The sequence below is a fragment of the Nerophis ophidion genome, linkage group LG01, assembly GCF_033978795.1.
Source record: "Nerophis ophidion isolate RoL-2023_Sa linkage group LG01, RoL_Noph_v1.0, whole genome shotgun sequence".
In the NCBI taxonomy this organism is placed as follows: Eukaryota; Metazoa; Chordata; class Actinopteri; order Syngnathiformes; family Syngnathidae; genus Nerophis; species Nerophis ophidion.
This window is the reverse complement of record NC_084611.1, coordinates 63,244,427-63,259,018: the sequence shown is the minus strand read 5'-3', so window position 1 is coordinate 63,259,018 and position 14,592 is coordinate 63,244,427. Positions and strand designations below refer to the sequence as shown.

At 43.9% G+C, this 14,592-nt stretch overlaps 1 protein-coding gene across 1 annotated transcript; it reads left to right on the top strand.

Annotated features, from left to right (window-relative positions):
- Positions 1–1,725: 1,725 nt before the first annotated feature.
- On the top strand, positions 1,726–9,728 carry LOC133558035 (prostaglandin D2 receptor 2). The gene is made up of 2 exons (XM_061909094.1): positions 1,726–1,874; positions 8,329–9,728. Exon 2 carries the CDS (start codon positions 8,336–8,338, stop codon positions 9,668–9,670), a length of 1,335 nt encoding a protein of 444 aa, XP_061765078.1. The 5' UTR covers positions 1,726–1,874; positions 8,329–8,335; the 3' UTR covers positions 9,671–9,728.
- The last annotated feature ends 4,864 nt before the right edge of the window (positions 9,729–14,592 follow it).

Sequence of the window (14,592 nt, the reverse complement as noted above, 5' to 3'; positions counted from 1 at the left end):
TGGGAGGCGGGGCGTGAAAATTGGATGGCTGTGACTGATTTGATCTGATGTTCAAAATTATGTTTTGATAATATTTGATCATGGTTATGGGGCTCGAGTCTTCTGCAGGAGGCTTGTGATCAAAAGAAAAAGTAGAGAAAAAAAAATCCAGGTTTGTGGTGTCGTCTGCTGACGGTGGCGTGACGTTGTCCTGGGAAAGCCAAGCAGGCGGGAGCTTGTTTCCACCCGGATAGGGCGGATCACCTGGGGTCGACGCGTCCTGTCACCCTCGCGGAAGTCCTCCCTGACGTCATTCGTCGGGAGCGGTGCTTCAGGGACTGTGGTGAAACGGCGCTGATCGGCACCTGTTTGCCGGGCAGACCCCGCATGAGATCTCTGCGCTGCCCGTAGGAATAACGCAGAGATTCCTCTTCCATGGCGCGCAGGACTTTCCACGTTCATTCGTCCAACTCGTCTGGTTCGTCCAAACTTGCGGAAAAACTATGCTGGCGACTTTTGTCAGGAGTTGGACTATTGTTTTTCCGATGCAAAGGAAAATTGGCACGAGCGAGACGTGAGTGTAAGTACATGTTTATTTTTAAACACTATTACTGACAAAAGGCAAACAAAAGACGCGCGCCCGGTGGGGAGAACAAACAAGACTACTGAAAACAAAAACTAGTACAAAGGCATGACTATGGGCAAAAGAGCAAAAGACACTAACTGTGGCATTAAACAAAACAAAAAACTTACGTGGCATGGACAGAATGATATTACAGCAATGGCATGGCATGAAGGCAGTTGAGGAATATGTAAAGTCGCCAGGCTGACTTCCTGGCAACTTCCGGTTTAAATAATAGACGTGATAATGGCAAACAGGTGTGGGACATGAGGACAGGGGCGTGACATGAGGACAAGGTGAAAACAAAAGAGTTGCTATGGTAATAAGACAAACAAGGAAGTGCAGGAACAAGAACTGAATATCCAAAAAACAAAACCGAACGTGACCAAAACAAAACATGAACCCATAGATGTGACACTCATGACACATTATCTGTATGTAATATTGGCTGAATTTCTCATAGTTGTTGGTGTGCCATGTTGTTCCAGACCACAGCAAACATTACTCAGCTGGCAAAGATTGTAATATATCCATTAGTAGAAGACAGCCTGCCGTTTCCTTTAACTTGGACACACACATCTATACGTTCGGCCATTCTGAGCCAGTGATTTCCCGAAGTTATCGCACCCTCTAAGAAGCCTCCATTTTACTAATGTTTTCCAATGTTGTTAAAATGTGTAGAATAACAATTTTAATGTAACATTTCTGTCTACAGAGATTCTCGTCAGCCTTTGATAGTAGGCTTATATAGCTAATATAGACATTTACAACATGTGTTGCCTTCATCATAACACTTGTTTGAGGCTTTAAAATTTTTGCAGCTCCAGGCAGATTTTTAATTTTTTTGTATTTTTGGTCCAATATAGCTCTTTCAACATTATGGGTTGCCGACCCCTGCACTAGAGTTATGCCAAAATTGCAAGTGGTGACTCTCAAGTCTTTTATTCATAGGTGGCTTGTGTGCAACATCAGATAGCAGCTGAGATGCCTTTATTTTTTTTCTATGGCACTTTTTTAGAGGGAGAAAAAAATACAATCAGGTATCATATTTCTCTCTCAGTCCCTCCTCCAGCAGGACATGGTTACATTGAGACGTCAGTCCAATTTGCATTTGTGCTACAACCCTGTCTTCCCGTCAGCGTGCTGGGTGGAGCGAGCGAGGATTGTGTGTATGAACCGACGTGACAGACGAACACTTGTGCTTGTGAGACAACCTGACAACAGGAAGTAGGAATTGAAAAAATGGGCTCCCTATATCGTCTGTAGAGTCAAGGTGAGTGTAAACTGAACTCACCACTGCCAAACTAATGACATAACCATATGTCCTCAAAGGCCAGGAGTTTTGTATAGTTAATTATTGAATATTGCAGTGATAATGGATTTAATTTTTTAAAATCACTTTTTATCATTTAGGAAGAAACCTGATAAAACCGTAAAGTAAATTTTAAAGGAAAACATTCTTTACTTTCCCCTTGAGGAACTGGAGTATGATTTGATGCATTTATAAGATACATACTGACACACATATTTGATACATTTTGCTTTTTTTTGCAAATGTCGAAAGCAGCAGACAACCAAAACGTGTTAATGGATTATTTCTGTTTACATAAATGTTACGATTACAGAACATTTTATGCCAGAGAGAACGTGTTTAGTGTTGAGTCATGGATAGATTTACTCACATGTCTGGATTCATCTGCAGACAAGGTTTTGTGACAGAGGAGATGACTATTGATGTGTTGACCATAACCCTGTAGCTTTGTCTTTATTGACCCCTCACCTTCTGTTGAAATAACATGCATATTCCAAAACTACAAAACCCAAAACTAGTGAAGTTGGTACGTTCAACTTATATTCAATGGAATGGACTGCAATGACAAGATATTTGATGTTCGAACTGAGGAACTTAATATTTTTTTGCAAATAATCATTAACTTTGAATTTAAAGGCAGCAACATGTTGCAAAGAAGTTGGCACAGGGGCATTTTTAACCACTGTGTTACATGGCCTTTCCTTTTAACAACACTCAGTAAACGTCTGGGAACTGAGGAAACCAATTTTTAAAGCTTTTCTGGAGGAACTATTTTCCATTGTTGCTTGATATGCAGCTTAAGTTGTTCAACAGTCCGTGGTCTCTGTTGTGGTATTTTACGCTTCATAATGCGCTACACATTTTCAATGGGAGACAGGTCTGCACTACAGGCAGGCCAGTCTAGTACTCGCACTCTTTTACTATGAATACGTGGCTTGGCATTGTTTTGCTGAAATAAGCAGGGGCGTCCATGATAATGTTGCTTGAATGGCATCATATATGGCAACATATGCTCCACAACCTGTATGTACCTTTCGGCATTAATGGTGCCTTAACAGATGTGTAAGTTACCCATGCCTTGGGCATTAATACACCCCCAAACCATTACAGGTGCTGCCTTTTGAACTTTGCTCTTCAGATGGTTCTTTTCCTCTTTGTTCCGGAGGACACAACGTTCACAATTTCCGAAAACAATTGGAAATGTGGACTTGTCAGACCACAGAACACATTTCCAATTGGCATCAGTCCATCTTAGATGAGCTCGGGCCCAGCGAAGCTCGCAGAGTTTCTGGGTGTTGTTGATAAATGGCTTTCGCTTTGCATAGTAGATTTTTGACTAGCAATTACAGATATAGCGACAAACTGTAGTTACTCATAGTGGTTTTCTGAAGTGTTTCTGAGCACATGTGGTGATATCCTTTACACATTGATGTCGGTTTTTGATGCAATACCTGAGGGATCGTAGGTCACGGGCATTCACTGTTGCTTTTCAGCCTTGCGGCCTATGTGCAGTGATTTCTCCCGATTCTCTGAACCTTTTGATGACATTACGGACTTTAGATGCTGAAATCCTTAAATTGCTTGTAATATCTGGTTGAGAAATGTTGTTCTTAAACATTGTGCTCAGACATTTGTTCACAAATTGGTGATCCTCGCCCCATCCTTTTTTGTGAATGACTCAGCATTTCATGAAAGCTGCTTTTACCCCCAATCATGGCACTCACCCATTCCTAATCAGCCTGTTCACATGTGGGATGTTCCAACTAAGTGGATGATGAGCATTCCTCAACTTTCTCTGTCTTTTTTGCCACTTGTGCCAGCTTTTCTGAAACATTGTTGCAGGTCTTAAATTCCAAATTAGCTAATATTTGCAAAACATTTTGTTTTCCTTTTCAAACGTTACGTATCTTGTCTTTGTAGTCTTTTCAATTGAATATAGGTTGAAATGGATTTGCAAAAATTTGTATTCTGTTTTTATTTACAATTTACAAAACGTGCCAACCTCACTGGTTTTGGGTTTTGTATAATAACATGACCGTGTTACTTTAATTTAGAGTAACTCCTTTACAGGTAGATACAAAGATTGATGATTTTGTCCCAGTTCACAACTGGAAGACAAACATCTATCCATCCATCCATTTTCTAACGCTTATTCCCTTTTGGGGTCGCGGGGGGCGCTGGCGCCTATCTCAGCTACAATCGGGTGGAAGGCGGGGTACACCCTGGACAAGTCGCCACCTCATCGTAGGGCCAACACAGATAGACAGACAACATTCACACTCACATTCACACACTAGGGCCAATTTAGTGTTGCCAATCAACCTATCCCCAGGTGCATGTCTTTGGAAGTGGGAGGAAGCCGGAGTACCCGGAGGGAACCCACGCATTCACGGGGAGAACATGCAAACTCCACACAGAAAGATCCCGAGCCTGGATTTGAACCCAGGACTGCAGGACCTTCGTATTGTGAGGCAGACGCACTAACCCCTCTGCCACCGTGAAGCCGAGACAAACATCAAAGCAGCAAATTTCTAAAAAAACACCAGAGTATGTATTTAGCCATGAACGGTATGAAGGGTGGTAAAACAATCGATGGTTAATATATTACCGTTTTAAATCAGATTTATTGTTAAACTGTGATTGATAACTTTGATCAACTTACAGATGGGTGACACGAATTCATCACTTTTTGCCATACCCCAATCTAAACTTGTAAAAATACATCACTGTCTGAGCAACTAACATATTCAATTGTGCATGTTGAATATACAGACTGCAATCTTTGAGAACAGAGTGACAGATCTATACTCTGAGGGTTTTGTTCTTTTTGCACATTTTTGAAGGAAAAACAAACTTTTGGGGGGAATTTTAAACAAACCTCATGTCATAGATACTAAAAAAACAGCTAGCAAGAAGCGGCTAACGATGCAGGTAATCGGATTCATTGATTTTTTTTATGAAACACTCCAAAAATTATCCAAAAACAATCAACAATACACCATTTGTATGGTGTGACTTGCATATTAACCAAGTATTAGTGACATTGTTATTATAAGAGCTAACCAAGTACAACTGGATAGTGACATAGCGCCTTGCTCTCAGCGCCTCAGGCTACTATAGAGTGAAGGGAGGTAATGCTAGCTACCGAAGTTGCTGCTGCTTTGAGTTTGGAAATGTTTGAAGCATCGTAATTTCATACGCCACCAACTAAAAATCCAGACCGACTAAATCAGTGGATATACTGACACCCAACTCAGTGACATTACTATGAAGACATGGTAAGGTGTTAGTTTCGTTACAGCACTTTCCCCTGAGCAGTAAGGATTATGCTGAATCCATCATCGAAACTGGGAGCACAAGTATTGTGCTGAAAATACAATCAGCCCATCAGTCAGCATTTCGGACGTTGCAAGTGACTCTTTTGTTATGTTCTAACTTTCTTGGTTAATCGTTTAGCACAAATGCAACTAAATTGATTATTTCATCTACTTAGCTTCCAAATCTTGTGGTTCATCCTCCGTATATTCAGACTCAAAAATAAGAGGTTGTTGATCATCATTTGTCCCAAAGTAATTGTTGTTGGCACACAAGCAGTTTTTAATTTTTTTAATTTAGAATGCACAAAAAAGGAATGGCATGTGTTCTCGTCTCACATAAGGATTGTGGATCATGGGCAAAATTGCCCCAAAAAGGGCAAAACGTAATTTTGTGTTTGAATTTGAGTAACTAGTCACACGACTCACACAATAAATGAGGGCTCTATTGAGCTGAGTTGTAACACATACCAGGTGTGGTATGTGGTTAGTCCACATGAACAGGCACATCAAGGTCCTCCTATTTCTGGTCACCTGATTTATTAGAAAGTGCTGAGATAAGGAGGAAGTTAAAAAAATGGCGAGAAAAGGCTCCTTGCTCTGTAAAGCATTTTTCTGTGGACTGTATGAAGGCTGAAGACAGGTTGATTTATTTTGCTTTAAGAACTTCCTATTTTGTAAGTTTGGATTCGAACCCTGGTCTTGGTTGAAATGTTGGTCTGTTTTTTAAATTTATGTTTTAATGCTGTTAAAGTTGTTTATATGCTGAACTTCAGGATATTAAAAAAAGTGGACTGTTACAAAATCATGCTCACTACCGAAGATGTTAGATGAGTGATAGATAGTTATAGCTTATTTAAAGCTTTTATTGTTCTGGAAATTCATTTTGTTGCGCAGGGTAATATAATTTATATGGTGCTGGGATACCCATGATTTCAGCCTTTCAAAGTTCCTCTTTGACAAACAATTTTTGACCTTGGTATTTGTCATCTCTTAGTTACGGCCCTGGTTGCAGTGTGTATATTAAACGTTGATGGAGGGTTTTGAAGTTGTCTTGGAGGGCTTTAAAGGCTAAAATGGTGACTCCTATTTTCCAAATGTTTTTTTCATCATGTTTAAAATCCCCCCCCCCAAAAAAAAATTAAAAAACGACTTGTGTGTTCTTGTCTTTCATAATGATTGTGAAAAGTAGGCAAATAAAGTGCAGTTCCTCTACAATAAATAGGTTCCCTAAAAAATAGGTTAGTGTTGATCATACACAACATTCTTCTCTGTTTGACTCATTTTAATTGATCGCATCTTTTTTAACGTTCTACACTACAAAGTAATAAAATTATGTGTGATTCCTGCTGATAAACTGGAAAACTGCTGGAAAAGTATGGCATAAGGGTATTGGAGGGAAATGGCTGGAGAGCTACATGTAGATAGATAGATACAAAAGTTGTAGATAGATAGATAGATAGTACTTTATTGATTCCTTCAGGAAAATTAAAAATTCCAGCTGCAGTGTACGGAGTTGAGATCAATTAAACAGTAAAAAGTATAATCAGGTTAAAATTGAGACAAAATAGAAAAATATTACAATAAGAATAAAAATAAAAAGCAACAATGAGAATAGAAATATAACAGTAAAATAAGAATGAGAGACAGCAGATTGTTCAGAACGACCAACATCAATTTAAACTCATGAACATAACCTGTAGGGGTCGATACTGGAACCCACACTATTTATAATGTACATCAATGAAATATGTAAATTATCAACACTGCTGAAGTTCATCCTCTTTGCTGACGATACAACTATTACATGTGCAGGTGAGGACGTGAAGCAACTTCTGGCCTCTGTAACTGAGGAGATGATAAAGTTAAAAACTTGATCTAATACGAACAAATTGTCTCTGAATTTAAAGATGACCAAAATCATGTTCTTTAGCAATCGCAAAAGTAATATACCCATCAGGATTGTTATTGATGATACACCAATTGAGTAGGTTAAACACAATTCATTCTTAGGAGTGGTAATAGATGAAAATATCTCATGGAAGCCTCATATAAGTTACCTGAGGATAAAAGTTGCTAAATGTGTTAACTGATGATGAGATCATGTCATTTATTGAACACCAATGCTCTGCTGTTATTGTATCATTCATTTATTATGTTGTATTTAAACTATTGTTTTGCATTCTGGGGAAATGGTTATAAATTCCATCTACTCTGCAGGAAAATGCCAATAAGATTGTGTCCAATGTTCACTAGAAGACATCATTAAAATCCACTATTCATGGAGTTAAAGCAACATAAACTGCACAATGTGATCAACTTTAAAACTGCTCAAATTATGTTTAGGGCATCCCAAAACTCTCTACCGTCCAATATACAGAACACATTCCAGGATAGAGATGCTCATTATAGTTACAGTCTAAGAGGTAACAACAAATTATATTTGCCTAAATTTAGAACAACTTTAAAATCAATATGCATTTCAGTGCGTGGAGTCACTCTGTGGAACAATTTAGTGAATGAGTTAAAAACATGTTTTAAAAACACTGTTTCAAAAAGAAGAACTGAAGAAGTACAAGGAGGAAAGAGAGAGATCCCCTCAGCAATGAGCGATGGGAGAGAGGTGTATGGTCAGAGAGTGTTTGGGCCTGTGTGTGTGTGTGTGTGTGTGTGTGTGTGTGTGTGTGTGTGTGTGTGTGTGTGTGTGTGTGTGTGTGTGTGTTTGTTTTGTCTCGTCTTGTTGTTAGTGTACAGGAGTTTTTCTTGTTTTTGTTTGTATGGTATTGGTTTGTATTATATTGTTTCTGTTAACGTGGAATGAGTGAGAGGGGTTGGGATATTATATGCATCTGCTTCATCCAACCCCTTTTCAAGCCTTGCACACATGTCTCTACCAAGATGTAAATAAATGTGTTGTTGTACTGTGCAGGTTTGAAATTAATACTTCAATTCAATTCAATTCAATTCTTATAGACAATTAGCACTATCGGATAAACCAATACCGGTATTGTATCAGAAGTGAAAAAGTTGTACGAACCAAATTAAAGCATGTGTGAACACGCTAGTCCTGGTTTTGATTGAGATTTCTTCTTCCTTTTTAGAGCAACAATGTCAAACACCACCTTCAACTCGGAAGAAGGGCGTTTCTGCCCCCTGCTTCAGCTCATGCAGAAGAACGCCCTGAACAACCACACCAGCTCCAACTGGATTGTGGTTTGCTTCCATGGCCTGATCTCCTGCTTGGGCATACTGGAAAACGCTTTGATTCTGTGGGTGGTGGGTTTCCGCCTTCATCGCCGTACCGTGGCCTCGGTCTGGGTGCTCAACCTGGCCATGTCCGATTTCCTCGCCACCCTCACACTTCCCCTCTTCACCCTTTACCTGAACTCCTCTCATAGCTGGGAGCTGGGCAACCCGCTCTGCAAAATACAAGCGTCCATATTTTTCCTGAACATGTTCGTGTCCGCCTTCCTGCTGGCCGCCATTTCACTCGACCGCTGCTTTCTGGTTTCCAAACCAGTGTGGTGCCAGAACCATCGATCTGTGGCGGGAGCGTGGAGGGTGTGCCTGCTAGCTTGGTTATGGGCCGCCGTCAACACATTCCCTTACTTCCTGTTCCGCTCCGTGACCGAGACGGTGGATGACAGGAAACTGTGCTATCACAATTTCGCCTTGTATTGGTCGTCCGAAGCCACGCTGGAAAAAGACTGCGAAGTGCGCCAAACGGCGACGACCGTCTCAAAGGTGCTGCTGGCGTTCCTGATTCCCCTTGCGGTGATCGCTGGAAGCTACATCAGGATCGGTCTCAGCTTGATGAACAGGAACCGCAGGTGGACCCAGCAGAGCACCAGGTTGCAGACGTCATTAATGGGCTCGAATCATCAGGACGGATCAAATCCTTCAAAGACTATTTCTCCAAAGCGGACAACCTTTGGTCGATCTTTATCTTTGAGTCCTACGTCCTTGTCTCCTCTCAACAATCACAGCCAGCTGTCCCAGAGCTTCACTAAAATGGTGACTTTAGTGATCACGGTATTTGCATTGTGCTGGGCTCCCTATCACATCTTCTGTGTGATCGAGGTGTCCGCCCTTTACCGCAAAGAAAACCTCCAACTGGTCGAAGTCGGACTGCCTTTCGCCACAACCTTTACCTTTCTGAATCCGGTGTTGAATCCCATAGTGTACGCCTTCAGCTGCCCACACTTTTGTGTGCGAATACGACAAAGTCTGGGAGCCGTCTTCGATGGACTCGTCGAGGAGGGAGGAGGGAAACTGTTAGGTCCCACGCGAAGTTTACAAGCCCATATCAGAGAAAGGAGCAGACAAGGTGTTACGCCTCGATCGCCGTCGAGTCCAAAATCAGCAAAGAGTCAGCCTGGCTCTCCACCCATCTACCTGCCTTCTGACAACCAATATGAGGAAACACAATCAAGACAACAATGATTATGACTTTGCGTCTGATGCATACCGCACCCAAATAAAGTGGGCCTCTTTATATGTTTTTTTTATCTGATCTGATTTTCTTTTCCAAACCGTTTTTTTAATACCAATCCTACGGTGGCAAAGAGGGGAAAACAATCTGAAGCGTCCTAAACACACACAAATCGCCAAAACTCAATATCATCACCATGGGGTGTCAGGCCTGTTTGCAGGCATCGATAATCTCCAGTCTTCTCTGTCGTCCGCCCAATTTATGAGCTGTATATTGTTGATATTTTTGGAAAAAAATCTTAGGCTGTTAATGTATGTTGTTCGTTGTCGACCTGGAGCTTTCTTTCCGACTAGTTTTCCGGTTACTCCCAGGGGGTGATCAAGGGTGATGGGTCAAATGCAGAGGATAATTTCCCCACACCTAGTGTGTGCGTGACAATCATTGGTACTTTACTTTATCTTTAACATGAGTTTTTCTAAGGTGTCATTACTGTGGGGCGGTATAGCTCGGTTGGTAGATTGACCATACCAGCACCCTGAGGGTTCCAGGTTCAATCCCCGCTTCTGCCATGCTGGTCATTACCGTTGTGTCCTTGGGCAAGACACTTTACCCACCTTCTCCCAGTGCCACCCACACTGGTTTAAATATAACATAGATTGTGGGTTTCAGTATGTAAAAGCGCTTTGAGTCATTAGAAAAAAGTGCTATATAAATATAAGTCACTTCACTTCACTCATGATATGTCTGAGGAATTTCAGCTGCCTATTCCGTATTGTTGCAATAAGAGTTATTTTTGTTTTGCCCACGCCAATACCTCTTCATTACTTCATTACTATAAGACAATATAAAAGGGACGTTCCGATCACGGATTTATGCTGCCGATTCCAAATCCAATTCGATGATTGAGATCAACCGATACCATTACTGATACCAATCATGTGTTGACTGTAAATTGATTTATGTATTCATGGTGAGTGCTATTGACAGTTCAACAACATGAACACAATATTTAAAGTTGTTTCCTTTTCTCTTTTATTACATACAGTTGTTTGAGTAAAGTGAGTGTGAATGATGTCTGTCTATCTGTGTTGGCCCTGCGATGAGGCGGCAACTTGTCCAGGGTGTACCCCGCCAAATGCAGCTGGGATCGACTCCATACACCCACACTCCCCTTAGAGGGACAATCAGTGGAAAATTAATGAATGAATGAAAATGTTTGAGCAAAACAAAGTCAATAGTACACAATGACTAAACAAAATCAAAAATGTATATCTACTAGGGTTGTACGGTGTACCGGTAGTACAGTGCCGTGATACTAATGAATCATATTCGGTACTATACCACCTCTGAAAAGTACTGGTCTACCACCCGCTGCACCCCCGTTGTCGTCACGTCGTGTCATTGCTTGTTCACCAGCAGACGAGCATGTTCGGCAGCGCACAATAACAGAGTACTTACAAGCAGACCCAGTGTGTAGCCAGAAAAGGGAGAAAGGATGCATTTTGACTTTAAAACTAACGATAACGGTAAAGTTATAACACTAAAAGGCTTTTAGGAAGAGGTGCTTTAAGATATGGCTAACTAGCTAGCAGCTAAAGTCCATCCGCTGTCGGCAATGTTTTAGCTACTTCTAAATCACTAATCCTGGCTCCCCTGGTGACAAATAAAGTAAGTTTCTTACAAGTATCATCCCTGCAGGACGAGGAATAGCTTTACATGCTTCACTACACACCGGTGTCACAATGTAAACAAACGCCATGGGTCGATCTACACCTGACATCCACTTCAATGATACCAAAGTACAAGAGCGTATCTAGTCAATATGATTACCTCTATATTTTCTGGCATCTCAACATCCATCCATCCATCCATCTATCATCTTCCGCTTATCCGAGGTCAGGTCGCGGGGGCGACAGCCTAAGCAGGGAAACCCAGACTTCCCTCTCCCCAGCCACTTCGTCTAGCTCTTCCCGGGGGATCCCGAGGCGTTCCCAGGCCAGCCGGGAGACATAGTCTTCCCAACGTGTCCTGGGTCTTCCCCGTGGCCTCCTACCGGTTGGACATGCCCTAAACACCTCCCTAGGGAGGCGTTCGGGTGGCATCCTGACCAGATGCCCGAACCACCTCATCTGGCTCCTCTCGATGTGGAGGAGCAGCGGCTTTACTTTGAGTTCCTCCCGGATGGCAGAGCTTCTCACCCTATCTCAAAGGGAGAGCCCCGCCACACGGCGGAGGAAACTCATTTCGGCCGCTTGTACCCGTGATCTTATCCTTTCGGTCATGACCCAAAGCTCATGACCATAGGTGAGGATGGGAACGTAGATCGACCGGTAAATTGAGAGCTTTGCCTTACGGCTCAGCTCCTTCTTCACCACAACGGATCGGTACAACGTCCGCATTACTGATGACGCCGCACCGATCCGCCTGTCGATCTCACGATCCACTCTTCCCTCACTCGTGAACAAGACTCCTAGGTACTTCAACTCCTCCACTTGGGGCAGGGTCTCCTCCCCAACCCGGAGATGGCACTCCACCCTTTTCCGGGCGAGAACCATGGACTCGGACTTGGAGGTGCTGATTCTCATTCCGGTCACTTCACACTCGGCTGCGAACCGATCCAGCGAGAGCTGAAGATCCCGGTCAGATGAAGCCATCAGGACCACATCATCTGCAAAAAGCAGAGACCTAATCCTGCGGTTACCAAACCGGAACCCCTCAACGCCTTGACTGCGCCTAGAAATTCTGTCCATAAAAGTTATGAACAGAATCGGCGACAAAGGACAGCCTTGGCGGAGTCCAACCCTCACTGGAAATGTGTTCGACTTACTGCCGGCAATGCGGACCAAGCTCTGGCACTGATCGTACAGGGAACGGACCGCAACAATAAGACAGTCCGTTACCCCATACTCTCTGAGCACTCCCCACAGGACTTCCCGAGGGGCACGGTCGAATGCCTTCTCCAAGTCCACAAAGCACATGTAGACTGGTTGGGCAAACTCCCATGCACCCTCAAGAACCCTGCCGAGAGTATAGAGCTGGTCCACAGTTCCACGACCAGGACGAAAACCACACTGTTCCTCCTGAATCCGAGGTTCGACTATCCGGCGTAGCCTCCTCTCCAGTACACCTGAATAAACCTTACCGGGAAGGCTGAGGAGTGTGATCCCACAATAGTTGGAACACACCCTCCGGTCCCCCTTCTTAAAGAGAGGAACCACCACCCCGGTCCGCCAATCCAAAGGTACCGCCCCCGATGTCCACGCGATGCTGCAAAGTCTTGTCAACCAAGACAGCCCCACAGCATCCAGAGCCTTAAGGAACTCCGGGCGGATCTCGTCCACCCCTGGGGCCTTGCCACCGAGGAGCTTTTTAACTACCTCAGCGACCTCAGCCCCAGAAATAGGAGAGTCCACCACAGACTCCCCAGGCACTGCTTCCTCATAGGAAGACGTGTTGGTGGGATTGAGGAGGTCTTCGAAGTATTCCTTCCACCTATCCACAACATCCGCAGTTGAGGTCAGCAGAACACCATCCGCACCATACACGGTGTTGATAGTGCACTGCTTCCCCTTCCTGAGGCGGCGGACGGTGGTCCAGAATCGCTTCGAAGCCGTCCGGAAGTCGTTTTCCGTGGCTTCCCCGAACTCCTCCCATGTCCGAGTTTTTGCCTCCACGACCGCTGAAGCTGCACACCGCTTGGCCTGTCGGTACCTGTCCACTGCCTCCGGAGTCCTATGAGCCAAAAGGACCCGATAGGACTCCTTCTTCAGCTTGACGGCATCCCTCACCGCTGGTGTCCACCAAGGGGTTTTAGGATTGCCGCCCCGACAGGCACCAACTACCTTGCGGCCACAGCTCCGATCTGCCGCCTCGACAATAGAGGTGCGGAACATGGTCCACTCGGACTCAATGTCCAGCACCTCCCTTGTGACATGTTCAAAGTTCTTCCGGAGGTGGGAATTGAAACTTTGTCTGACAGGAGACTCTGCCAGACGTTCCCAGCAGACCCTCACAATGCGTTTGGGCCTCCCAGGTCTGTCCGGCATCCTCCCCCACCATCGCAGCCAACTCACCACCAGGTGGTGATCGGTAGGAAGCTCCGCCCCTCTCTTCACCCGAGTGTCCAAAACATGAGGCCGCAAATCCGATGACACAACTTCAAAGTCGATCATGGAACTGCGGCCTAGGGTGTCCTGGTGCCAAGTGCACATATGGACACCCTTATGTTTGAACATGGTGTTTGTTATGGACAAACTGTGACGAGCACAAAAGTGCATCTCAACATCTTTCGTTTTAAAAAAATCAATCAATCAATCAATCAATGTTTACTTATATAGCCCTAAATCACTAGTGTCTCAAAGGGCTGCACAAACCACTACGACATCCTCGGTAGGCCCACATAAGGGCAAGGAAAACTCACACCCAGTGGGACATCGGTGACAATAATGACCCAGTGGGACGTCGGTGACAATGATGACTATGAGAACCTTGGAGAGGAGGAAAGCAATGGATGTCGAGCGGGTCTAACATGATACTGTGAAAGTTCAATCCATAATGGATCCAACACAGTCGCGAGAGTCCAGTCTAAAGCGGATCCAACACAGCAGCGAGAGTCCCATTCACAGCGGAGCCAGCAGGAAACCATCCCAAGCGGAGGCGGATCAGCAGCAGAGATGTCCCCAGCCGATACACAGGCAAGCAGTACATGGCCACCTGATCGGACCGGACCCCCTCCACAAAGGAGAGTGGGACATAGAAGAAAAAGAAAAGAAACGGCAGATCAACTGGTCTAAAAAGGGAGTCTATTTAAAGGCTAGAGTATACAAATGAGTTTTAAGGTGAGACTTAAATGCTTCTACTGAGGTGGCATCTCGAACTGTTACCGGGAGGGCATTCCAGAGTACTGGAGCCCGAAATGAAAACGCTCTATAGC

Bases quoted from the DNA above. Each gene is read 5' to 3' on its own strand.
- LOC133558035 (XM_061909094.1), top strand. From the start codon at position 8,336: ATGTCAAACACCACCTTCAACTCGGAAGAAGGGCGTTTCTGCCCCCTG.